Here is a 26,394-nt window from a genome sequence, read left to right as displayed (position 1 = left end):
GGTTAGGCAGCTGCAGTGACACAAAAACAAAATATAGCAGCTGCTCATAATCTTGTTGAAGTACAACTGTTGTAAACAGCTCTTTATAGGGCAATAATTCTTCTGCTACAGCTTCTTCAACAGCATTCACAATTGCACTATGCCATTGGCATTGGGTGTGGTCACTCATGAACAAGCTAATTAACTTGAATGGCTTTGCATATAACCAGCTCCAGTTACCCTGTAATGCCTCATGTGGTATTCTCCATGGCAAAAATGATCCACCTTGTGATGAGTGGCTGGTTTATTACAGCCAATCTAAAGACATTAATTTCCTTCAAGCAGTTTACCCTGTAGCCGTCACAAAAAATTGCTATCAAAAATTGTGCATAGCTCCCTTGTTCTTTACCACATCTGCACAAACTTTGGACTGTACATGTGCTGCGCTATGTTCTTACTTCCCTCCACGCTTGAAAAAAATCAACTTAAGCATGTGTGAGTTATAGTGATTTTTCTAAGTGGAGCAAAAAAGAAGAACTAGAAGATAAAGAAAAATACGAGACAAACCCTTTGAAGGCGCACATCTCAGTGATGGCTGGGTAGATTCACCTCAAATTTGAAACAGGAGTTGCCTCACTCCAAGGAGTTCCCACAGCAAAAATGATTAATTTCTGGTCAGGCACTATTGAGCTATGGATGTGTGAAAACAGCATTTACTTAGTTTCTGTAAAATACACATTTGTCTGTCGCATGCTCATACTTGCTGTACTTGGCCGCATGACACACTATCATGTGTTTTGATCATTGTAAAATCATACTTTCTAAGAGGTCTACATTGATCATGAGGTGCATGTAGGATCAGTGACAGTCACGAGTTCAGATATATGAGCCAAAAGTAAATTGTTATAATTATAAGAATGACATACAAAGGACCAAGTGAATTAAATTTCCTTGCAGGCTACGTACATAGTTAAGTGTGCCCATGGGTTGTTGCTGCTAGGGCTGGGACGAAGCTTGAAATTTATATTCGAACATTCACTAATAAAATATTTGAATATTCAAAGCTTTGGTGCTAGCAACTTTTCTTGTATTTATGCTTAAGTTTTATCCTATTAAGTAAGTTTGTAAGCATTTGGAAAACACATAGCAGCAGTTTTGAATGACGCAATTGAGCGATTGCAAATGGGTGTGTCCACTATACTGCAATCATGCATAGTTAAATGCCAACTAATGGCTTAAAGGATGTTTCATGCAATATCTATCACTTTAAAAGGTATTAAAGACTTCTACCATGGTAGAAAGCTAATTTTCATTGGCTTAAAAATGGGCGTGGCAGGTGACATCAACCACACAAGATGAACATCAATCGTGCAAGATGAATAAGCTACTGCAATAAAAAACAGAATGTTTATTCATAATTCTTTTCATAGGTTATGAGTGCATTATGAAGCTTTGAAGGATAGTTTTATAATTCGAAGTTTGCTTAACCTTCAAACCTACCAAACATTCGAAGCTTCATCCTAGCCCTAGTTGCTGCAGATGCAACTTTCCACACTCAGTGGAGGATTCTTAATAATGTTACAGTATTTGACTGACTGACTGCTCTATTAGAGTATCTCAACCTTGTGAATATAATTTTTTTTGGTGGAGGAGGGGAACACGTGTCTTCTGTGCCCTCTTCTGGGTCTGCCACTGTATTAGTATGGACTTTGTGAGAAACAGTGACAAAGTGGTCTGTGGTGTTAAAATCATCTTGGTCTGTTGCAGCAAAGTGAGAACTATGTCTAGTGGTGCAAGTCTATCAAATGGTACCGGGAAGTACTGTTGAAGTAGGGATCGCCCCAAAACTTTCAAGTGCTCCCCTAAATTCCACCTTTGAAAATCATCCTAGAGACATCTTATGTGATGAAAATCACCTTTATGGAATATTATTAGTCCATATAATGTATAATACAGCATTAAACACTTACAGGTGGCTGGATATGGGATTTTAATAACTCGAATTTTAGTCTCACTGCCTGACCACAGTCACAAGGCTAGAGGCCAAATAAAGCAGCACACGGCCACCATTTTATGCCACAATAACAAACTCATCAGTGGGATATACCTTTTGGGGTTCTGACAAGTGCAGGACTTCTGTGCCTTGTCTTTTCTTTTGTATCTTCAATCAGGCTGCTTGTCTTCTTCACCCAACGAAACCATACTGAGGTGCTAATTTTCCATACCAACACTTTCTTTCAGCAGCATATGTGACCTGATTTGCGAAAAGGTACCTTTTCCACACATTTGACATACCAGCTAACAAAATGATGTAACACTTGACTCCTTATACTAATTAACTTGCTCTTACTATCACAATGTAGCCAGATACTATAGATACACTCACTGAAACTTTTAAGCAATTATATGCCATGATCAAAAAGTTATGAAGCTTTAAAGTTCAAAAAATGGGTCAAATTTTGTGTGTGAAAAAGGTATTTTTGCAAATCTGGTCACATATTTAGATACAACAGAATTATTTCAGAGCTGGATTTCAGAAGTGTTTCAGTCCTAGTGCTACTATAAGAGGTACACCCTAAGACATCTGCAACTTTGCAATCGGGATCCCTTTCACGATAGGTTCGCGACCACACCCATCAAATAAAGATCTAGGTGGACTAGTAGTGATAGAGTATAGAGACCATACCTCTTTACTATCCAGCTATTTACTTAACAGCAAACAAGATGATTTCACCTCTTATTGGTCTAACTAGCTGCACACTTCTTGGCTGACTTGAGATACTCTAATACAACAGTCCCTCTTATACAACAGTCATGTGTGATATTTTAATAGAGCAGTCACAAATTACACTGTAACTAGCTGTGCTACAACAAAAAACTAAACAAGCTAGTATTTTTTTTAAAAATGTTAATTTAAAAATAAAGTAGGGATCTATGCAATAAAAGTAGTGAAACAAGAGATGAATGATGGTATTACAGCATAGCTCGGTGGGAAGTCTCTACTTTGGCATTGAACAAAATAATTGTTATAGCTAATTTCCCACCGAGCTATGCTGTAATACTATCATTCATCTCTTGTTTCACTACTTTTATTGCATAGATCCCTACTTTATTTTTAAAATAATAATTTTTAAAAATACTATTAGTATTCAGATACTGTATTTCTATAAATATAAGCTGCAAGAAATTTTCACGAGTTAAATTTTCGTGTCAAAAACTTTTCAATGGTGTCCTCAAGTGCTGAAAATCTTTTAACAATGAATTATGTAACTTTATTAATTCAATACAGTCTTTTTTGTATATAGGAGAAGCAGAATGACAAGCAGTGAAACTGAAGTGTGGCATCTCCATAAATAACTCCATTCCATGGAGGCTGCACCCCAGCCAGATTCAGAAGTTTTCCATCACAAATCAAGCAATGGACTGGAGTGGAATTGCTGTAGCTAGAAGCTCATTCCATGTAAACTTGCATATTTGTGTGTCCTGTAGGAGCTGTCTATCACAGAATGGCATCATTACCAATGCTATCGCTAGTGCATGGGACGAAATAGACGAAGACAGCTCCCTCGGGCAGCTCTCCTCTAGGATGAGGGAGGCCCGGCTTGTTTTTAAAAGACTGCAGCAAAGACATAATTATACTTGACACGCCAATGGCCAAGCCTTGATCCAGGTGGCCAGAAAGCAGTTAACCGAATTCATTCAACTTCTCTAATATTACGTTGGTAAAAATGTTTCGCCAGATGCTAGCTTCGACAAAATATTTTTAACGATTTATAAATATAGAAATATGGTATTGCACTGTCCGGAATATTACATCACTGCATAAGTACATGTAGTGAGATACACAAGTGTGATTTAAATTTCATGCAAATATAGTATGTACATGTGCATGCATCTATTATACCTTTTGCTGCAGTGAGTATCCCTCAAGAGCACAATGTATGGCACACTGAAATGAGAAAATTAGACCATGTACAGCTGTATGCAGCCATTTTATGCACACATACCTACTGTAGATATTTATGCAATACCACAGAGTCTGATTGTTAGGCACATAATATAGCTTAATAAAACTTCCTAATAATTTATTATTAACATGTACGTATATTAAGTGCATGCGCCTAATAAGAAAACCTCATTGTGAGTGGTCATGGATGAAATCTTTTGGAGTGGTGTGATTTGTGTGCCAATATTCAAAGTCCAGTTACTGCTTTCATGTGGAGCATGTTCAGAAGACTGTTTCATTTGGTAAGCATAGTGAAATCCACATTACTACTGGGTGATATCTCTTACTCTTGGTGATATTTTAAGCCTAGCACAGTTGACAAACCCTCTAGCATTTAGTAGTTACTGTATGAATGTATGTACATACCAAGGGCTGTACAGTAACCACTAGTTATACCCACGCAAAAATGCACTTGTTTCTAGAACAATATTTGTGACCAGATTTTACAGAACCGAACCAAATCGCACATCAGGCAAAATAAAACTAACACCACCAGTGGATAGCTACACTATCGTACTACAAGTTTTGACCCTCAGCACTACTCAAACTACACGAGGCTGGTTTTAATAGATGTCTTTTCTGGGTGGTGTGGAGTGCCCAAATGGCGGTTTCAGGCCTTGTGAAGGACCTGGCTTGGCAAGAATCAGTGGTTTACTGGTGGACAGCCTTATAATGTTGGCCAGACGTGTTCTCTGTAGATTTTGCTACATATCAGCCACTAAGGAGCCAGCACAGCCCTGTAATCTCATGTCTGGACTCCAATCGTGGTCTGCCTCCATTTTGAGGCCTATCTTTTGCCCTCCCCGCCACCCCCCAGCCTCCACCCCTTTGTGAGCACTCGTGATACTACTTCGCTCGTCTAACTGCTCAGATTTTCTATCTTATTTGCCGGGAAACTGTACAAGCAGCTACAAGTACTGGAAGTGGCTTGAAAGGTAACAGATTGATGCATCTTTTGTGTAAATTTCATACTCGTGCTTGCTATCCTTGGAGAGTTATGCTGGCTTCAATTCTTTAAAACCGTTTATCTCGAAACTTCTGATGTGCAATTTAGATCATTTTTCCAAAATCCAGTCACATTTGAATAACTGCACACTACCACTTACTGGCCCTACATTGAAATCTATTGATTGATTTGTGCAGATCACTCGATCAAACAAACAAAAAAAAACTAATAGCAACACTTATACAAAGCTATGACTTTAGCAAATAACATGTGACAACTTTAACAAAACAATGATTGGCTATCATTTAATTATAAACTGTATGACAAAGTTCTTCAGCTTATACTACATATATACATACATATGTACAATGTACAGTACGTCAACAATAGCCATACCATTCCATTAGAATGAGCACAGTTAATAATTCCAGACAACAGGTCTTGTCTCAGCGCTAAAAAGAAAGCACTAACAGTGTAGCTAAAGGAATATTTACTCACTGGGTGGTTGAAACAGGTTGACCACATTCACATTGAGGTGGTAAGCAGACTGCTGGATAATCTGTACCAACTGAACCCATATGTCTTCATCAACTTCAGGAAGATTCTCCAGCCAGTTTAGCACAGCTGATGAGTCAGTAGCAGTGGACAAAACACTTTCTCGTACCTATTGAATAGTAAAGTGTACACCACTACATATGCATAAACTGTATACATTAAGCCAGTTTATTTGTAAATCTGTTTGAAATAACTAAACACGTGATATTGTCTCACAAGGCTGAGAAAAGTTGTTGTGGGCTTGCATGACAGACAAGTGTGTATATACAAGAACTAAGAAAATACAACTTTGATGTATTTGTAGCTTGGTCACAACACAAGGGAAACTCAAGGTGGTTTCAAATTTGAGCTAAATCAGTCGAGCCAACTTCAAGTTACAAGCCTTCAAAGTTGGTCTTATTTTCTTTGTATCTTCTTCTGATTACAGTATGTTAACCGTACCTTTTCTTTTTGAACACTTTAGAAAAAATATAACTGTGCAAGCTTTACACAGTTGATTTGTTTCATCAGTTTGCATAAATGCATTGTTACTTGTAGTCTCTTTAGCTTTTACACATTCAAAAGAGTTCAAAAGAAAAGCCGTAAGTCATTGCTTGATGGCATCACACAGAATTACCATTTACTTTGATTGCACTACACATTACTGGTAGACAGTTATAGGCACTGTACCTACATGATATAGTTTTTATGAACTAGCTGGACTAATAACAATTGAGCATACATGCCCCTTTATAGTGTAGAACGGCTGGACTAATAACAATTGAGCGTACATGCCCCTTTATAGTGTAGAACAGCTGGACCAATAATAGTGAAGGATACACCTCTTAATGATTTAGCTGTACTTAATAAAGCAGTCACCCTAATTCAACAATCATGTTCAGTATTCTAATAATGTGCATATCATAGTTGCAACTATAACAAACTAGTTTTTGAAAAAAAATTAAATGAAGTAGGGATCCAAGCGATAAAAAGTAATAGTGAAACAAGAGATGAACGATGGTATTGCAACATAGCTCTGTGGTAAAATCTCTACTTTAACTAATTGTTATAACATGCTAATGTAGGGATTATCCCACAGAGCTATGTTATAATCATTCATCTCTTGTTCTCACTACTTTTTATCACTTGGATCCCTACTTCATTGTTAAAATTTTAATGCACTATTTTGTAGCAATATAGAATGTTTCAAAAAACGACTGGTTTTAGCATCATGTTAATTTTTGTGTTTGTTTCCCAACAACTAAAGTGTTATATTGCCATAGCTCAAAACTATAAGCTGCAATATAATGCTTAGCCAGTAAATGCTCCAAGAATGCATGCAGTTACACAAGCTCAGAGAGTGAACTTTTTATCAATTCATGACCAAAGCTAGCTACCACACATACGTAAGTAAATCTCATATTTATGAGTGAGATCATGATCTGCAGCAATCGTGAATCTAAAAGCTGTCCACTTGCATACCAGCTGCGCCTATACTACTGATATGCACCAATGGTAGCCGCCAGACTACGTAATTCACATGCATTCAGCTACGCCAGACTAACTTACACAGTGGTCAAATGCTTTGTGCATACCATTCCACAAACACCTGGTGGCAGGCAACACAACAGAGAACAGCTCACTGGACGTGTATTCCAATATGACAACATTGTGAAATGTGCATCAAAGCCATACTGTGCTATTGCTGCTCTAGTATATGGAAGGATAAAAGTAAGACAATAGCGCACGCATTGCATGGCTAAAGAAGTAGGGTCGTAGTTGTTCCGCTACACTTGCATGCCTGAACGCATTTGGGCTAGATTTTACCCAGCACTACTGTCATGTTGTCATGAGGAGGCAAGTTTTTAGGTGAGAGCCCATCCACATTGTCATCACTACTATACAGTACTATTGTACTGTATGATAATATCAAGTGATTTTGTACAGGCTGCATTGGCACTCTCTTTCTCACTATTTTACATTATGAACTCTTGACGACACCCAGGAAAATGGCATGCAATGCAAAAGCTAACACACGGTGTACTGCACAAAAAAATTGTAACAAACATTTGCAATCTTCATTGTTAATACATTTTTAACTGGGTGCGCGGCCGGCTGTGGGCGCGCCTGGTTTACTGAAATTGTTTTCGTAAAAGTGGGTGTGGGTGTGTGTGTGTGTGTACCTACCTATCTACCTATGTTTGTCCGTACGCACCCACGTGAGCAAAATCGTTAAATGGAAAAGCAGCTTTTACGTAAGAAGTAAAAGTTCTGTATTAAACTTTAGAAATACGGGTGTGGCGACTCTCCTCCGACTTTGTGAATTACCTTTTCTTCAGGTTTTATAGGCGTTTAAACAACTGTGCAGGCCTCATAGACTACCAGGAATAGCCTATCCCTTCGAGTTGGAAAGGGGGCGTACCCTTACATACGCGAACGAAAATGAAGAGCGGCTTTGAGGCTTTGTTGAGAGAATTTGTGGGATAGTCAAACTATAAAACAATTTAAATATACTTCTGTGTGTAAGAATATACTTCTTGTCCAGCACGTTTGCCTCTTGTGGTGGTAGGAAAGGGCATTACATCCAGCCCGGGAAAAAAAAAAAAATTTAGAATATACTTCTGTGTGTAATGTGTTGATAAAAGCGGTTTGTTTAACAAGCGCTTCCTTAGCAAAAATGAATTACGAACATTTCGTGAATTACGAAATACGAGAATTACAATAAATTAATTATGTATTATTTTTATTATTTACCTATACTGTACAACTTCAGAAATGAAGAAAAATGTACAGACGAATCACAAAAAAAAAACAATTCAATACAATAAATAAAATATAATTTAATTATAGATTTAAATACTTCGAGTGAATTAGAGTCTTTAGCTAGGTTAGGTAAATCATTCCAAAGTGAAATTGTTGCTGGAAAAAATGAGGACTGATATGAGGTCTTTGATGCTTGCAATGATAGGAGGTTAAAAGGATGATAATTTCTTGTACTGGAAAACGCTGAAAAGTTAGTATACAAATCAAATGGGATATCAATTTCACACTGTAAATACAATCTAATCCAAAACAGCCAAGCTGTAAAAAAAGTGTGCGGCCCTCAGAAAGGCTATGGTGAAAAAAGATGTGAAATCCAAGGTGGCGGCCAAGAAATGGCTGTGATGGTAGGTTAATGGTAAAAATTTTAATAATGACAATTCAGGTAAATTTTGTGAAGTGGCACAAAAATTCACCTGAATTGTCGTTATTAAAATTTTTACCATTAACCTACCATCACAGCCATTTCTTGGCCGCCACCTTGGATTTCACATCTTTTTTCACCATAGCCTTTCTGAGGACCGCACACTTTTTTTACAGTTTGGCTGTTTTGAATTAGATTTCATTTCTTTTTGTATTTGTATACCCCAAAAGCCGGCCTATGGCCAGCTTTGGGACTTTTTTAACCTATGTTTTTTTTCTTTACTACAGGAAGAAGAAAAGATGAAGTAGATGTACTTTAAATATTTTATCAGTAAATGTACAAATTATATATATAATACATATGTGACCGGATTTGCGAAAAGGGGCCTTCCACACACATCCAATTTGCCAACTTTGACAATTGATAACTTCAGATTGGAAAGAGCTATTGCCTTCAAATTTGGGCAGTGGTGATTTCTTTGCAGCTGAACTCTCCACATGATGGTTTCTTTGTAGCTGAACCCTCTACAAGGTAATTTTGATCTCTCTACAGGGAGATTTGTTTGTAGCTGAACTATCTACAAGGTAACTTCTTCTAGCTGATCTCTCTACAGGGTGGTTTCTTTGTAGCTGAACTCTCTATAAGGTAACTTCTTCTAACTGATCTTTCTACAGGGCAATTTGTTTGTGGCTGTACTTTCTACAGGGTGATTTCTTTGCAGCTGAACTCTCTACATGGTGGTTTCTTTGTAGCTGAACTCTCTACAAAGTAATTTCTTCTAGCTGATCTCTCTACAGGGTGATTTGTTTGTAGCTGAATTCTGTACAGGTGATTTGTTTGCAGCTGAGCTCTTTACAGAATGGTTTCTTTGTAGCTGAACTCTCTACAAGGTAACTTCTTCTAACTGATCTTTCAACAGGGTGATTTGTTTGTAGCTGAACTATCTACAAGATAATTTCTTCTAGCTGATCTCTCTACAGGGTGATTTGTTTGTAGCTGAATTCTGTACAGGTGATTTGTTTGCAGCTGAGCTCTTTACAGAATGGTTTCTTTGTAGCTGAACTCTCTACAAGGTAACTTTTCTAGCTGATGTCTCTACAAGGTGGCTAGTTTGTAGCTGAACTCTCTACATGGTGGTTTCTTTGTAACTGAACTTTCTACAAGATGACTTCTTCTAGCTGATCTTCCAATAGGGTGATTTGTTTGTACCTTCACTCTCTACAAGGTAACTTCTTCTAGCTGATCTCTCTACAGGGAGATTTGTTTGTAGCTGAACTCTCTACAGGTGATTTGTTTGAAGCTGAACTTTCTAAATGATGGTTTCTTTGTAGCTGAACTCTCTACAAGATAACTTCTTCTAGCTGATCTCTCTACAGGGTGATTTGTTTGTAGCTGAACGATCTACAAGGTAACTTCTTCTAGCTGATCTCTCTACAGGGAGATTTTTTTGTAGCTGAACTCTCTACAGGTGATTTGTTTGAAGCTGAACTCTCTAAATGATGGTTTCTTTGTAGCTGAACTCTCTACAAGTTAACTTCTAGCTGATCTCTCTACATGGTGATTTGTTTGTAGCTGAATTCTGTATAGGTGATTTGTTTGCAGCTGAGCTCTTTAAATAATGGTTTCTTTGTAGCTGAACTCTCTCAAGGTAACTTCTTCTAGCTGATGTCTTTACAGGGTCACTAGTTTGTAGCTGAATTCTCTACATGGTGGTTTCTTTGTAACTGAACTCTCTACAAGGTAACTTTTTCTAGCTCATCTTTCTACAGGGTAATTTGTTTGTAGCTGAATTCTGTACAGGTGATTTGTTTGCAGCTGAGCTCTTTAAAGAATGGTTTCTTTGTAGCTGAACTCTCTACAAGGTAACTTCTTCTAGCTGATGTCTCTACAAGGTCACTAGTTTGTAGCTGAGCTCTCTACATGGTGGTTTCTTTGTAACTGAACTCTCTACAAGGTGACCTCTTCTAGCTGATCTCTCTACAGGGTGATTTGTTTGTAGCTGAATTCTGTACAGGTAATTTGTTTGCTGCTGAGCTCTTTACAGAATGGTTTCTTTGTAGCTGAACTCTCTACAAGGTAACTTCTTCTAACTGATCTTTCTACAGGGCAATTTGTTTGTGGTTGAATTTTCTACAGGGTGATTTCTTTGCAACTAAACTCTCTACATGGTGGTTTCTTTGTAGCTGAGCTCTCTACAAGGTAATTTCTTCTAGCTGATCTCTCTACAGGGAGATTTGTTTGTAGCTGAACTATCTACAAGGTAACTTCTTCTAGCTGATCTCTCTACAGGGTGATTTGTTTGTAGCTGAATTCTGTACAGGTGATTTGTTTGCAGCTGAGCTATTTACAAAATGGCTTCTATGTAGCTGAACTCTCTACAAGGTAACTTCTTCTAACTGATCTTTCTACAGGGTAATTTGTTTGTAGCTGAACTATCTACAAAGTAATTTCGTCTAGCTGATCTCTCTACAGGGTGATTTGTTTGTAGCTGAATTCTGTACAGGTGATTTGTTTGCAGCTGAGCTCTTTACAGAATGGTTTCTTTGTAGCTGAACTCTCTACAAGGTAACTTTTTTAGCTGATGTCTCTACAAGGTCACTAGTTTGTAGCTGAACTCTCTACATGGTGGTTTCTTTGTAACTGAACTTTCTACAAGGTGACTTCTTCTAGCTGATCTTTCTACAGGGTGATTTGTTTGTAGCTGAACTCTCTACAAGGTAACTTTTTCTAGCTGATCTCTCTACAGGGAGATTTGTTTGTAGCTGAACTCTGTACAGGTGATTTGTTTGAAGCTGAACCCTCTAAATGATGGTTTCTTTGTAGATGAACTCTCTACAAGGTAACTTCTTCTAGCTGATCTGCCTACAGGGTGATTTGTTTGTAACTGAACTATCTACAAGATAACTTCTTCTAGCTGATCTCTCTACAGGGAGATTTGTTTGTAGCTGAACTCTCTACATGATGGTTTCTTTGTAGCTGAACTCTCTACAAGGTAACTTCTTCTATTGATCTCTCCACAGGGCGATTTGTTTGTAGCTGAACTCTCTACATGGTGGTTTCTTTGTAGCTGAACTCTACAAGGTGATTTTTTCTAGCTGAACTATCTCTTTCCATAGTTGCATGAACTCCCTACAAGGTAACTTCTTCTAGCTGATCTCTCTACAGGGTGACTTGTGTGTAGCTGATATCTATACAGGTTTCTTGTTTCTAGCTGATCTCTTGAATTCTCTTCAGGGTGACTGCTCTATTAGGATGACTGCTCTATTAGAGTATCTCGATCTCGCACTTGTTGCACCAAGTTGGATTTCGTGTTATAACTCCGTGGCTTTAAGTCTGATTCTTCTACACCATTGATGAGCCTTTCTAAGATGATTGCTCCATCTGTACAACGATTTTCAAAGCATTATCCCAAGCGGTTTATCTGGTAGGCGTGGCAAGCAGTCGTTTTTTTTATTAGCTAATCTCGATTGCATAATTGTTACACACTGTTGGTTTTTTCGTTGTATCATAGATATTAGAGTACTCTAATATCTATGGTTGTATCTTCCTGGTTTTTAGCTCGATTTCTTTCAAACCACAAAAGGTTTGAGGTTCAATAGTTAACCTATTCACCCACCGATTTTCAGCTTCTTCCCATACGCGGTTTACCCTGTAGGCGTGACAACATATTGGTGTTATTTTTTGTGAATAATCGCGCATAACTCTTTGTCTGTTTATCGTATTCCAGCCAACGTTGGTACCGAGATGCGCCTTTATATCCCCCTTCCGTGTGCCAAATTGCAAGGCAATCGGATATGGCGTTCGCGTTTTATAGCAGTTTTTATAAGTGTGCGACAAGAAAAAGAAAAATAAGAAGAAAAAAAACCGAAGAAACTGAGCCAATTTTTGAAGTCGCATATCTCGGGAACGCGTGAAGCGATTTCGCTCAAATTTGGAATGTGGAGTGCTGCAGTTGGGGGGCATGTCCACAGCAAAAATCGTCTTGTTTCATAAAGGAAGCACAGAGCTACGGAGGTGCGAAAATTGCGTTTTCTTTCTTCCTGTCAATATACTCACGGGTGTTACGCGCCGGCTTCTTGGGCCGCACGACACACTACCGTGTGTCTTGATCTAATCCAAAACAGCGAAGCTATAAAAAAAGAGTGCGGCCCTGAGAAAGGCTATGGTGAAAAAAGATGTGAAATCCAAGGTGGCGGCCAAGAAATGGCTGTGATGGTAGGTTAATGGTAAAAATTTTAATAACGACAATTCAGGTGAATTTTGTGCCAAGACCAAGCGGCACCAAATTCGCCTGAATTGTTGTTATTAAAATTTTTACCATTAACCTACCATCACAGCAATTTCTTGGCCGCCACCTTGGATTTCACATCTTTTTTCACCATAGCCTTTCTCAGGGCCACACTCTTTTTTTACAGCTTCGCTGTTTTGGATTAGATTTCACTTCTTTTTGTATTTGTATACCCCAAAGCCGGCCTGTGGTCGGCTTTAGGGCTTTTTAACCTGTCATTTTTTCTTTACTACAGGAAGAAGAAAAGATGAAGCAGGGTGATTTCTTTGTAGCTGACCTCTCTGCAAGGTGATCCTTCTAGCTGATCTCTCTACCGGATGACTTGTTTGTAGCTGAACTCTCTACAGGGTGATTTGTTTGTAGCTGAACTCTCTACAAGGTAACTTCTTCTAGCTGATCTTTCTACAGGGTGATTTGTTTGTATCTGAATTCTCTACAGGGCGATTTGTTTGCAGCTAAACTGCTGAACTCTCTACAATGTAACTTCTTCTAGCTGAACTCTCTATGGGTGGCTTGTTTCTAGCTGATCTCTCTACAGGGTGACTTGTTTCTAGCTGAACTCTCTACAGGGTGATTTGTTTGTAGCTGAACTCTCTACAAGGTAACTTTTTCTAGCTGATCTTTCTACAGGGTGATTTGTTTGTAGCTGAATTCTCTACAGGGCAATTTGTTTGCAGCTGAACTCTCTACATGGTAGTTTCTTTGTAGCTGAACTCTCTACAATGTGACTTCTTCTAGCTGAACTCTCTACAGGGTGACTTGTTTCTAGCTGATCTCTCTACAGTGTAACTTGTTTCTAGCTGAACTCTCTACAGGGTGATTTGTTTGTAGCTGAATTCTCTACAAGGTAACTTCTTCTAGCTGATCTTTCTACAGGGTGATTTGTTTGTAGCTGAATTCTCTACAGGGAAATTTGTTTGCAGCTGAACTCTCTACATGGTAGTTTCTTTGTAGCTGAACTCTCTACAATGTACCTTCTTCTAGTTGAACTCTCTACAGGGTGACTTGTTTGTAGTTGAACCCTCTATAGGGTGATTTGTTTGTAGCTGAACTCTCTACAAGGTAACTTCTTTTAGCTGATCTTTCTGCAGGGTGATTTGTTTGTCTCTACAGGGCAATTTGTTTGCAGCTGAACTCTCTACATGGTAGTTTCTTTGTAGCTGAACTCTCTACAATGTACCTTCTTCTAGCTGAACTCTCTACAGGGTGACTTGTTTGTAGTTGAACCCTCTATAGGGTGATTTGTTTGTAGCTGAACTATCTACAAGGTAACTTCTTCTAGCTGATCTTTCTACAGGGTGATTTGTTTGTAGCTGAACTCTCTAAATGATGATTTCTTTGTAGCTGAACTCTCTAAATGATGATTTCTTTGTAGCTGAACACTCTACAAATTAACTTCTTCTAGCTGATCTAACACAGGGTGATTTGTTTGTAGCTGAACTCTCTACAAGGTGACTTCTTCTAGCTGAACTCTCTACATGGTAGTTTCTTTGTAGCTGAACTCTCTACAATGTAACTTCTTCTAGCTGAACTCTCTACAGGATGACTTGTTTCTAGCTGATCTCTGTACAGGGTGACTTGTTCCTAGCTGAAATTTCTACAGGTGATTTGTTTGCAGCTGAACTCTCTTACATGGTGGTTTCTTTGTAGCTGAACTCTCTACAAAGTGACTTCTTCTAGCTGATCTATCTACAGAATGACTTGTTTCTAACTGAACTCTCTACAGTGTGATCTGTTCATAGCGGAACTTTCTACTGGGTGATTTGTTTGCAGCTAAACTCTTTGCATGATTGTTTCTTTGTAACTGAACTCTCTACAATGTGACTTCTTCTAACTGATCTCTCTACAGGATGACTTGTTTCTAACTGAACTCTCTATAGTGTGATCTGTTCATAGCGGAACTTTCTACTGGGTGATTTGTTTGCAGCTAAACTCTTTGCATGATTGTTTCTTTGTAACTGAACTCTCTACAAGGTAACTTCTTCTAGCTGATCTCTCTACATGGCAATTTGTTTGTAGCTGAATTCTCTACAGGGTGATTTATTTGAGCTGAACTCTCTACATGATGGCTTCTTTGTAGCTGAACTCTCTATTAGGTACCTTTTTCTAGCTGATCTGACTACAGGGTAACTTGTTTGTAGCTGAACTCCCTACAGAATAACTTGCAATGTAATATAACTGTGTAAATTATACATGCAGCTGAATGCTTTATTAGGGTGACTGTTCTATTAGAGTATCTCGATCTCGCATTTGCTGCACGTAGTTGCCTTTCGAATCATAACTCAGTGATTTGTAATCCGATTCTTCTGTACTACTTCAAGAACTTTCTATGATGATTATTCCAGCTACATACTGATTTTCAGCTCGTTGCTATAAATGGTTTGCCTGGTAGACACGAAAATTAACAGTTTTTTTATTCATAAAAATCGATCGCGTAATTTTGACACAAGTTTGGTTTTGTGTCATATCTCCATGGTCTTTATCCCAATTCCTTTCAAACCACAAAAAGGCACTCCTACGATGGTTGCTCCATCTACATACCAATTTTCAACTGATTCCTCCAAGGGGTTTACCCTGTAGGCGTGACAGACCTTCGACCTTATTTTACGAAAATCATCGGTCATAACTCCGTGAATGTTCATCGGATTCCTACCAACGTTGGTACGGAGATCCGCCTTAATGAGCCCTTTAAGTGTGCCAAATTTCAGCCCAATCCGAGCACGCATTCGTGTTTTATGGCGAATTTTGCGAAGTGTGCGAAACGAAGAAGATGAAGGAGAAAAAAACGAAGAAATTAAAACGAAATTTTGTTCGCTCGTATCTCGGAAATGGCTGGAGCGATTTTCTTCAAATTTGGTATATAGACTCCCCTGACTGGGCGGCACGTCTCTAGCAAATTTGGTTCCAATCGGATAAGGGATCACAGAGCTACATGGGTGGGAAAATTGCGTTTTCTTTCTTCCTGTTAATATACTCACGGTGTGGCGCGCCGGCTTCTTGGGCCGCACGGCACACTATCGAGTGTCTTGATGGTGGTCACAGCACACTAACACAGGTGTGATGTTGTTGTCCAAACTGGCACATCCTTACACGAGTAGTATGCACACCATATTAGTCACACTAATAATAGTGTGACCATACATGTACATGCAGCTGAAAAAAAGCAATTGTGCATTCAGGAGTGGAAGGGTAGAATGTGACGGCTTTATTATCAAAGTCAACCACTCATCATAGTATTATTGTGAAATATTACATCATCTGCAGTATGTCAAAACAATCTACAAACAGTCCACAACACTATTAGTCAGTCAGCAACTTACTGCTTTCAAATCTCTACTTAAACATTGTTTCAAAATGTATATAAAACCTATATCACCAAGCCTGGAGTTTGATTGTGGGTTTAATTTCACTCAACTGAGGCTACCTTAAGATATGTATGGGCCCCACTGATCATCAGTATACAAATTTTTCATCTCTCTACTGTTGACTGGATTGATCTAATGGAAATTCTATGAGTTAATGTTAATCAAGAGGAAATTTACTCTTGGTTAATGCAAATTGGTTACTTTATTGATACAAACATACCAGCTTGTTCACCGACTTGAACTGTCACTACAATAAAATGTGTCTTTGTGTATATCACACACACATCACATACTTCGGTGGAGTATGTGATGTGTAGACCGGAGTATGTGATGTGTAGGAGATGATGGTTCACATTTGCTAACTAATGGACAAATGTGAACAATCATCTCCTACACATCACATACACCACAGGAGTGCATGCTATGTACAACACATTTAGAGCACACCACATATGCACAATACACATTTTATTGTAGTGTGTCTGTGTAATGGCTTAGCACAAAACGAGTTTATTTATAGCACATAAATTCAATAAAATTGATGCTTTTCTATACATCCTACTATGTACTTCTAAATGATAAAGGATGCCAAAGAACACCTAATTTTTAACACTAGAATCATCTATAATAGCAGAAAATAGTTTTTCATTTACAAATCTTAGTGTCATGTACACCAATATACAGTCACACTGCTTGTCTTGTGTGCTTCACACACTATATCCTGAAAGTGTGACTGCACCCCAAGGGTGTGCTGCTGGTTAAGTGTGCTATGACCACCTCAGTTTTAACAGTGCATTGTGGATAATTTTGTACATCATGGATAATCTTAATTTTAATCGTCAGCTTTCAAGTGATTCCCAGTCCAGCTGGTCCATAAGGTTAGTTACGCTAACAGTAGGGTCACGTGTGTATGCATTGGTCACAAACCGGGCTGCTCTTCGTTGTATCTGCTCTAACTGGGATATTAAGGTAGACTGCCAGGGTGCCCACACTGTTGCAGCATATTTGAGTTGGGAGCGAATAAATACTGTGTATGCTAATTTCTTAGCATGGATTGAGGCACATGAGATATTACGTTTGAGAAATCCCAAGGTTTTGTTGGCTTTAGCTGTTATGTAGTTGACATGCATTTTCCATTTTAGGTCTGATTGGATGATGACACCTAAGTACTTGCAACTATCAACTTGGGACAAGGGAGAGTTATCCATGTAATAGGTTCTTGAGATAGTGTAAAGCTTACTTAGGGTTACACTCATGCTGTGACATTTATCTACGTTGAGTTTCATTTGCCATATCGAGGCCCATTCCATAAAGGAGTTAATATCGCTTTGGAGTAAAATAGCATCTTCTGTACATTTAATTTGTCTGTATAATATGCAGTCATCAGCAAATAGTCTTATTGTGGAGTGTTTGATGACTTCTGGTAGATCATTTATGTATATTGAAAACAGTATGGGACCTAGGACTGTGCCTTGTAGAACTCCGGAAGTAACTGGAATTGGAGAAGAAATTGAGCCATCTATGATTACTTGTTGATGACGATTTGTTAGAAAAGATTTAGTCCACTGATAAATATTGTTGTCTATGCCATACCATTTCAATTTATAAAGTAAACGCTGATGAGGAACCTTGTCGAAGGCTTTGGCAAAGTCTGTATAAATAATGTCGGACTGAATACCATTGTTGTGGTTCAACATCAGATCATGTACAAATGCAATTAATTATGATTCACAAGATCTATTTCTTCTGAAACCATGTTGCGAGTCAGAGAGAATATTGTTAGACTGTAGATGGTGCATTATTTGTGACGCTAAAATATGTTCAAAGATTTTGCTACTGATTGAAGTTAATGACACTGGTCTGTAATTGGGGGCAGAACTCTTATCCCCCTTCTTGTGTACTGGGACAATATTAGCAATTTTCCAATCTTGTGGGACTAGGCCTGAATCCAGAGAGTGCTGAAAAATGATTTGGAATATAGGGGCAAGTTCGCTGTGTGCCTCTTTGAGGACCCTTGCACTGATGTGATCAGGACCAGAGGCTTTGTGAACATCTAGGCCAACTAGTAAATTGTCAATGCCAGCTGTGGTGACTACAAAATCATCCAATGGTTGGTAGGGACTTGGTCCTTTGCTAAGCAACCGGGAGGTATCTTCTTTAGTAAAAACCGATTGGAAATGATCATTAAACACTTCTGTTTTTACCTGGTTCTCTAATACTTCACTACCATTTACAAACAGTGATGGTATGTTGCATGTGTCCTTTTTAAGGTTTTAAATATATGACCAAAACTTTTTGTTGTGTGTACCCAAAGGTGTAATTATAGAATTGATATAGTTCGAGTGAAGTTGCCTTACTTCTCTTTGTATTTGATGCTTAAGTGACTTATAATGGTCTAGGTACATTGGAGAGTGGAAGGTTTATATTTTTTGAACAATCTGTTACGCTTTCTCATTAACCTTCTTAATTCAGGGGTAATCCACGGTGATGTACAACGCTTCTGTGAGATTTTCTTAGGGATATAGAGATCTATGAGCTCAGTGAGTTTGTTATGGAATCTTAACCACAAGGAGTTAGTATCAACTTGTTTCAGATCAATATTAGAGAGCTCTTCATAAAACATTTTCAAACCAAATTTAAAGCAAAATGTGTCACTTATTTTGTTTTAATGTTTTGGGCTTCAAACTAGTATGTATATGAACAATATTGTGGTCACTGAAGCCAGGGGTAATCTCAACTTTGTTAATTTGTGAGGGAGAGTTGGTAAAGAATAAGTCTAGTATATTATCCAGTCTGGTAGGCTCTACAATCATTTGTGACCGGATTTACGAAAAGGTACCTTTTCCACACATTTTACATACCAGCAAACAAAACGACGTAACACTTGATTCCTTGTATTGATTAAGTTGCTCTTAGTTTCAAAATACACCCAGATACTTTTGCTGCACTCATAGAAAATTTCATGCAATTATATGCAATGATAAAAAAGTTATGAAGTTTTAAATGTCAAAAAATGGGTCAAATTTTGTGTGTGAAAAAGGTACCTTTTTGCAAATCCGGTCACATTTGAGATAGACCGTAATTCAGAGTAATGTCAATTAAATTGTTTTGGATAGTCATATAGCCCGAACCAGGGGTAACAACAGATTCCATCCAATTCACATGTGGTGCATTGAAATCACCTGCTAGCCAAACAGATGCATTCTCAGATGTTTCAAATAACTTGGCAAGGGAAGTGTCAAGCTGCTCCAATGAGGTTTGGTCAGATATGTGGGCTCTATAATAGGCACAGACATACAATGGTTTTGTGGAATTGTTGGTTTGAATCTTAGCCCATACTATTTCACAAGACGTGTGCAATTCTATTACTGGTGATGATGAAAGATGGGAACTAATTGCAATTAGGACCCCTCCATAACCATCTGGACGATCATTTCTGAATATGTCATAATTATATTCACTAGGAATCAATTCATTATTTCGGACGTCATTAGAAAGCCATGTTTCTGTACCGATAACAATGTCAGGCCTCTTTGATTTTAGGTAGTAGAGCAATTCTCCTCTTTATTTATGATCGACCTAAAATTAATTATAGATATAGACAAATCATTAGAAACATTTGAACAAGGGGTACTGCAACTATTACTTACAGATACGTCAGGAATGAGTATCTGATTCATTTCCAGGGGCAGTGGTGGGATGGGCCGATGTTGCAGTCTGATTATTCACTAAAACACGGGATTTATACTGGCCTGGGATGTAAGTAACTATTTTTCCATTTCATATAATCAGGTTGCTTTCACCCTGGCTCCTATGTGTCTGGAGTTGATTGTAAAGTAATTTGTGTGCTTCACGTTCACTTGGGGTCATGTCAGGTTGAATATATATTCTTTTCCATGTACTAGAAAATCTTAGTTTAGGTGCAAGAGATAGTATTTGGTTCTGAATCATTTCATCTTTGAGCTTAATCAGAAGAGAACGTGGTTTATCACCAACTTTTTGACCAAGACGTGTGGATTTCAAAATGGCAGAGTCCATGTCAAAGGTTGATTTGCAAAGGTCACAGAAAGAATCAATATCTGCCTTATTATCAGGGCCTTGAGATGCTGACTCAGGAAGATTGTGCACCACAATATTACATTTCCTTCTGTCCCTCTTAGCCAGCTCATCAACTACATTGAATGCTACTGATGTTAAATTAATGGTTGTAGGTGAGTTAGACTCTAAAGCAGAGTCAACCTCCATCTGGAGGTTCACGTTTCTAGTTAAGAGATGATCAATTTTTGATGATAATTCATTCACCGATTGTGATAGTGAAGCATACTTGTCTGAAGCATTTCGACTGAGCGATTTGTATCCTTTGGTGACATAGACAGTGAGAACTTGGTGTATTCAGTAACTATACACTTTATTCGTGACTGACACTTGTTGTGTTTGCAATAGTAAACCATATTTGGGTGCAAGAGAGGAGAAAGATTTATAGAGCTTACTACTAATGTTCTCACATGAGGCATGAACCCATCCCTCGCACAAATCACATTGGAAAGCTTCGCCCTTCGCCCCATCAGCGTCACATGTCTTGTTACAATGGCCACACACATCAACTGCTAGTTTATTTATTACAGATAACTTATCTGAACAAGAAACGTCACCAGAGTGACTTTGGATTGATGGGTCAGCCCTGTTCTCCGGAGATCCTCCGCTTTGGTGCTTCTTAGTTTGATTGGCGTCTGGAGACAGGGACGCCTTGTCTAGTGTTCTCTTGTTTGTTCCTTCAGCCATTGTGTGGGTGTAGGAAAGAATTCAACCTTGCAATTTTACTTACAAACAAAACATTCAATAAAGATATAGGGCTCGCCTTTTAGGGTGCCGTTAGAGTTTGAGAGCCACAGTACCACAGCTTGGTCAGCTTCGAAGACTTGAGTTCGAGACTTCTCTGGGTTGAAAGGTCACAGACCTTTGGTTTATTTCAACTTCAGCCGCACCAAGATGCGTCGCGACGTACAAACATTCGTAGCTTCTTGTATTCAGTAAAAAGATGACAGGGTCACCTCCAGTTTCAGAAGAGCAAAAGAGAGAGTAACAACCCTACGCTCACGTGAGCAATATTATTGCACAACCAAAAACCTATGTAATACATGTAGTTGGTTAATAACTTCATTTCAGATGAGTTAGCTAGCTGCATAGCGCCTGGTTTTTAGAAGTAGCACAACATCAACTTGTTATGATTGTACTCTATACACACTGTAGGATCTCAGCAACCAAAACTTTGATCTGAGTATGGTCGGACATGTTGTTTACCCCGACCAATAGCTACTGTAGCTAATAACTGTTCTGAAAATTGTGTCTGTTTCTACAACTTAATTGCTGACAACCCATATTTCAGCCATGTCTATAGTGGTCATATATACTCATATTGGCTATGGTTATCAACAGTTGTATTACGTGCACTTTTGATCTGCCAGTTACGTATGTATACACTCTTGCCTGTGGCATATTTAACTAGTACAATGCTGAGATAGCCCAGTAGCTAAGTCACGATGAAACAACATCTTACATATATGCATAACTTGTGGTGCAATTATGAAGTGATAAATTTGACCACTTTATTCCAACAGATTTACTGTCATTCACCAAAGCACATTTTACAGCTAATCCAAGCCTGATATGTGAGCATATTACAACACTGAAAATATAGGCAGTAGAATAGACCCCCTCCCCCCACCACAAGGTTTTGATATTCATAATTTCTGAGACTTAAGTACAGGTAGCTACATATGACATGCGTATGAAGAATGACAGTTGTACAAAAACCATTTCACTCAACCAACACTAACACAAAGAAGACTTAAGATATGTATGTGAGTGGTTTGTCTGATATGTATACTAAAATCCAAGAGTTGTAGGTGGTATGCATGTGTGTGTGTTTTGGCACTTAGTCCAGGTCTCTAGACTGGTCACTCACTTTTACACTGCTACCGTCCATGGTCCATCCTAGTCTGGCATAGCCGCCGCTTTCCACTAGAAATAAGGTCTAGCATCACGTACTTGTGCAGATGGAATGCGGTATTACATCATGACAACTGCATAAAGTAAATTCATATTCTTTTGCTTTTGTTAATATATTACTTAGTCGGGAGATTGGCAAACGTATGTTTAACAAATGCCTTCTATTGTGTGCTTGGCATTCAGAATGGATAACTTTACACATTGTTGTCATGACAATATGCAAGAAAAGTTCATGCAAGTTGTGCATTAATTCATAACCAAGTAATCTGATAGATCCCATCTGATTATCATAATCTGGCACAAGTATACAAGTACGTGATACTTGACAGACCAGACCCTTAATACCTAATTGAAGGGGCAGCCACGCCAGACTAGGTCCATACGCCCTTGGCCGGGCAAGAATGAAAAGTTGTAATTCCTGGGACTATATGATGGTCAGCCAGCTCCCATAGTAAAAGGGTTAGGAATGTGATATTGTCATGCCCATGCAGGTTCTTTTTAGGATTGCTTGTGATCGTAGACTCACGTGCATTAATTTGTCGTACACTGAGCAATGATAGTTCTCTCTCTCTTATTTCCTAACAGGCAGTTTAGCAAAAATACTGTAAAGCTCTAATAACAATAAGGTAAGTGCACCTAACTCCAGACAGTTTTTGCTTTCGGTGCTCTATGCAAGCAAAATACTCAATCCTTAAAATATGGTGGAAAAACCTATCCTATGGTGCATCAGTCCTGCAAGTTTCATCAAAATATCTCCATCCGTTGAGGAGCTGTGCTCAACTATGTGTAAATTTCATGCATGCTCCACTTTTTATCACGCGTGATACAGCACTTTCGAAGCTGATTTCGAATTTTAAACACCACCACGTTAAATTTGTATCTATTGCCCACCTCACACTCGATTTTGAGAATCATAGTACCTTTCGTTGCCGCATTTCAAATCTAGGTGTATTTACACAAATATTTATGCAGCTTCAATAAGACTGGTTCTTACAAAATCGTCCATAGAAAGTGTTTGGCTGATTGTTTGCAAACGAAGCTTAGTACAGTGGTAAGTCATAGTTGTCCCTCTGCACTGTATGAAAAAATCAGCCAGATAGCTCTTTGAGTTTGGGAATAAGCAGCGATTATCGAAGAATTTTTGATAATTTTGCCACACACGGCAATAAACAATCACCTCGTTTAGAAAAACTAACAAGACTTTTATTAGGATCACAGCATCATTGTATATGAAGCATTAACCACCTAACATTTCAAGTAAATGCTGTAGGGGTGGGCAATACAAGTAATGAAATATCGATACCGATACTTAGGCATCAAGTACTTTTTCATAAAGAATCGGAAATTTCGATACTTGGTGATCACATGATATTTTGCTTACATTGTGCATGCAAAATTTGTGTTACAGATACAAACACTAAAAAACGGAATGTTTTAGCCATTACTGTACTACAATGCAACCCACCAGTCATCACTGAGAAATCTTCAGCACTGTGAGGTTCACTAATTGGCCACTAAACTCAAAAATCACAAGTACTCAGTATCGGTATCAATATCATGCCAAAAGTACTTGGAATCGTATCGAAGCAAAATTTTCTGGTATCGCCCACCTCTAAATTGCTGTAGACAGTTTTGGAGATATGACGCCAAACATTGGAAGTGTCCGGAGTTAGGAACTGTCCAGAATTAGACGTACTTACCTTAACAAAAATGTGGGAGGAGTGTAGTATATACTATTATATGACATTGACAGTTGCACATGCACGTACCTTGTATCACTATTGATTTTTGTACTAGCACTAGGATTTAAACAGTACACGTGATTGTATTATTGCACGTGATTGTATTATTGCAAGTGATTGTACAATTGACACTTTCTAATAATAGCACATGGTGGCAGCGTGGTCGTAACTCCGCAATGGCTCAAATCCATTTGCAACCGCCTGATCCCTTCGATTTCATGTGTCCCGATGACTGGCCTCATTGGAAACGCCGCTTCGAGCAGTTTCGTTCGGCTGCTGGTCTTCAAGATGATTCAGCAGCGAAACAAGTGAACACCCTATTGTATTGTCTTGGTGAAGAGGCTGAGTCTGTACTGATATCTACGAACATCACAGAAGAAGAGAGGAAAGACTACTCCAAAGTGATTGAGAAATTCGACAGCTTTTTCAAAGTTCGTAGAAATGTTATCTTCGAGCGAACCCGATTTAACCGCCGCAGCCAATTGCCTGGAGAACCTGTGGAACAATACATCGTAGAACTGTACAATCTGGCAGAACATTGTAATTATGGAGACCTCAAGTCCGAGATGATTCGGGACCGCCTCGTTGTTGGGATCCAAGACTTAGCCTTGTCAGAGCGTCTTCAGTTAGATCCGGAATTGACACTTGAGAAAGCCAAGACACTAGTCCGTCAGCGTGAAGCCGTCAAAGAACAGCAACAAGTCCTTAAAGGAACTGGGTCAAGCAATCTAGATGAAATGCAGCAGAGCTACAGCAAAAGACAGCCTGAGTCAAGGAGAGGCCCTCAATACTATAACCAATGGAACACTAAGAACAAGACACCAGACCCTAAGCCATGTATACGATGTGGGAGAGGGCGACACCCAAGAGAGAAATGTCCTGCTAAGGATGTCACATGCCACCGTTGTCAAAAGAGAGGCCACTATGGATCTTGTTGCCGCACAAAACTGGATGAATTATCCACTTCAGAAGAGTGTAGCACATGTGGTAGAGACATGGACACAATCTCAGAGAGTAACCAGGAGGGACAAACTATAGATTCTGCTTTTCTAGATGCAGTGGGGGATACCATGGACACATGCTGGACAGCAACAGTTACTCTAAATGGCAAGGATGTGATCTTTAAGTTGGATACGGGGGCCGAAGTTACAGCCATCACAGAGGAGACCTACCAAATGCTAAATGCTGAATTAACACCTCCCTGCAAAAAATTGTATGGACCAAGTCAAGTCCCTCTACTAGTAAAAGGGCACTTCCAAGAGCAGTTCACCTACCAGGGTAAGCAAACTATACAGTCAGTATATGTGATAAATACCCTAAAGAGAAACTTGCTAGGCTTACCCACTATCACTGCTTTGAATCTTGCTGTCAGAGTAGAGGCCATTATGCAATGCACAAATTGTGCAGTAGCTGATAAATTCCCATCAATTTTTCAAGGCTTAGGAAACTTTGGAGAAAGTTACACAATCAGACTAAAGCCAGGGGAAAAACCTCATGCAATTTACACGCCCAGACATGTCGCAATGCCACTACGTTCCAAGGTTAAACAAGAACTAGATCGCATTGAGTCAATGAATGTCCAAAGTAGAAGAGCCTACTCCTTGGTGTGCTGGTATGGTGGTTGTGCCAAAAAAGACTGGGACCATCAGAATATGTGTAGACCTCAAGCCATTGAATGAGAGTGTTCAACGTGAGGTACACCCCTTACCAGCAGTGGATGACACCTTGGCACAGATGGCCGGTGCAAAAGTTTTCAGTACCCTTGATGCCAATAGTGGGTTTTGGCAGGTCCCTTTGGCACCTTCCTCCAGGTTACTCACAACATTCCTCACCCCCTATGGGCGTTACTGTTTTAACAAACTACCATTTGGGATATGTAGTGCCCCCGAACACTTTCAACGGCAAATGGAGAAAACACTTATTGGGGTTGAAGGAGTTCTCTGGCACATGGATGACGTTCTTGTTTTTGACCGTACCAAAGATAGCATGATGCCAGATTTGAAGCCACCCTGCAGAAACTGCAATCTGCAGGGGTAACTCTCAACCCTAACAAATGTCAATCTAGAAAGACAGAACTACGCTTCTTAGGTCACCTTATAACAGAACAAGGCATTCAACCAGATCCTGAGAAAACAGCAGCCATTGCTAAGATGCCCCCTCCAAAAAATTTGAAAGAGTTAAGGAGTTTTATGGGGATAATAAACCACCTAGGAAAATTTTCTAACCGCCTTACAGAATTAACACAACCACTACGTGAGCTCCTCAGTAAGAATAACTCATGGACCTGGGATACCCCACAAGATACCGCCTTTACACACATTAAAGAGGAGTTGACTGACAC

General features: G+C 38.9%; 2 protein-coding genes across 2 annotated transcripts in view; one reads left to right on the top strand and one right to left on the bottom strand.

Moving 5' to 3' along the window:
• The window catches only part of LOC136267455 (leucine-rich repeat serine/threonine-protein kinase 1-like), a 61,192-nt gene extending 40,108 nt beyond the window's left edge, over nt 1-21,084 (bottom strand). Inside the window, exons 1-6 of the mRNA XM_066062617.1 lie at nt 20,793-21,084; nt 20,163-20,660; nt 19,465-19,808; nt 5,430-5,595; nt 5,328-5,383; nt 3,884-3,928 (exon numbers count right to left, since the gene is read on the bottom strand). Of these exons, the coding sequence (XP_065918689.1) occupies nt 3,884-3,928; nt 5,328-5,383; nt 5,430-5,595; nt 19,465-19,808; nt 20,163-20,660; nt 20,793-21,084 (1,401 nt within the window). The remainder of the gene's footprint in view (nt 1-3,883; nt 3,929-5,327; nt 5,384-5,429; nt 5,596-19,464; nt 19,809-20,162; nt 20,661-20,792) is intronic.
• A 3,145-nt stretch (nt 21,085-24,229) lies between these two features.
• Nucleotides 24,230-25,732, top strand: LOC136267454 (uncharacterized). Its single transcript, XM_066062615.1, has one exon. The coding sequence runs from the start codon at nt 24,230-24,232 to the stop codon at nt 25,730-25,732; it is 1,503 nt and encodes a 500-aa protein (XP_065918687.1).
• Nucleotides 25,733-26,394: the final 662 nt, after the last annotated feature.

The sequence above is a fragment of the Dysidea avara genome, chromosome 9 (assembly GCF_963678975.1).
Source record: "Dysidea avara chromosome 9, odDysAvar1.4, whole genome shotgun sequence".
Taxonomy (NCBI): domain Eukaryota; kingdom Metazoa; phylum Porifera; class Demospongiae; order Dictyoceratida; family Dysideidae; genus Dysidea; species Dysidea avara.
Note: the sequence above shows the minus strand (reverse complement) of the source record. Positions and strands in the feature narration are given on the sequence as shown.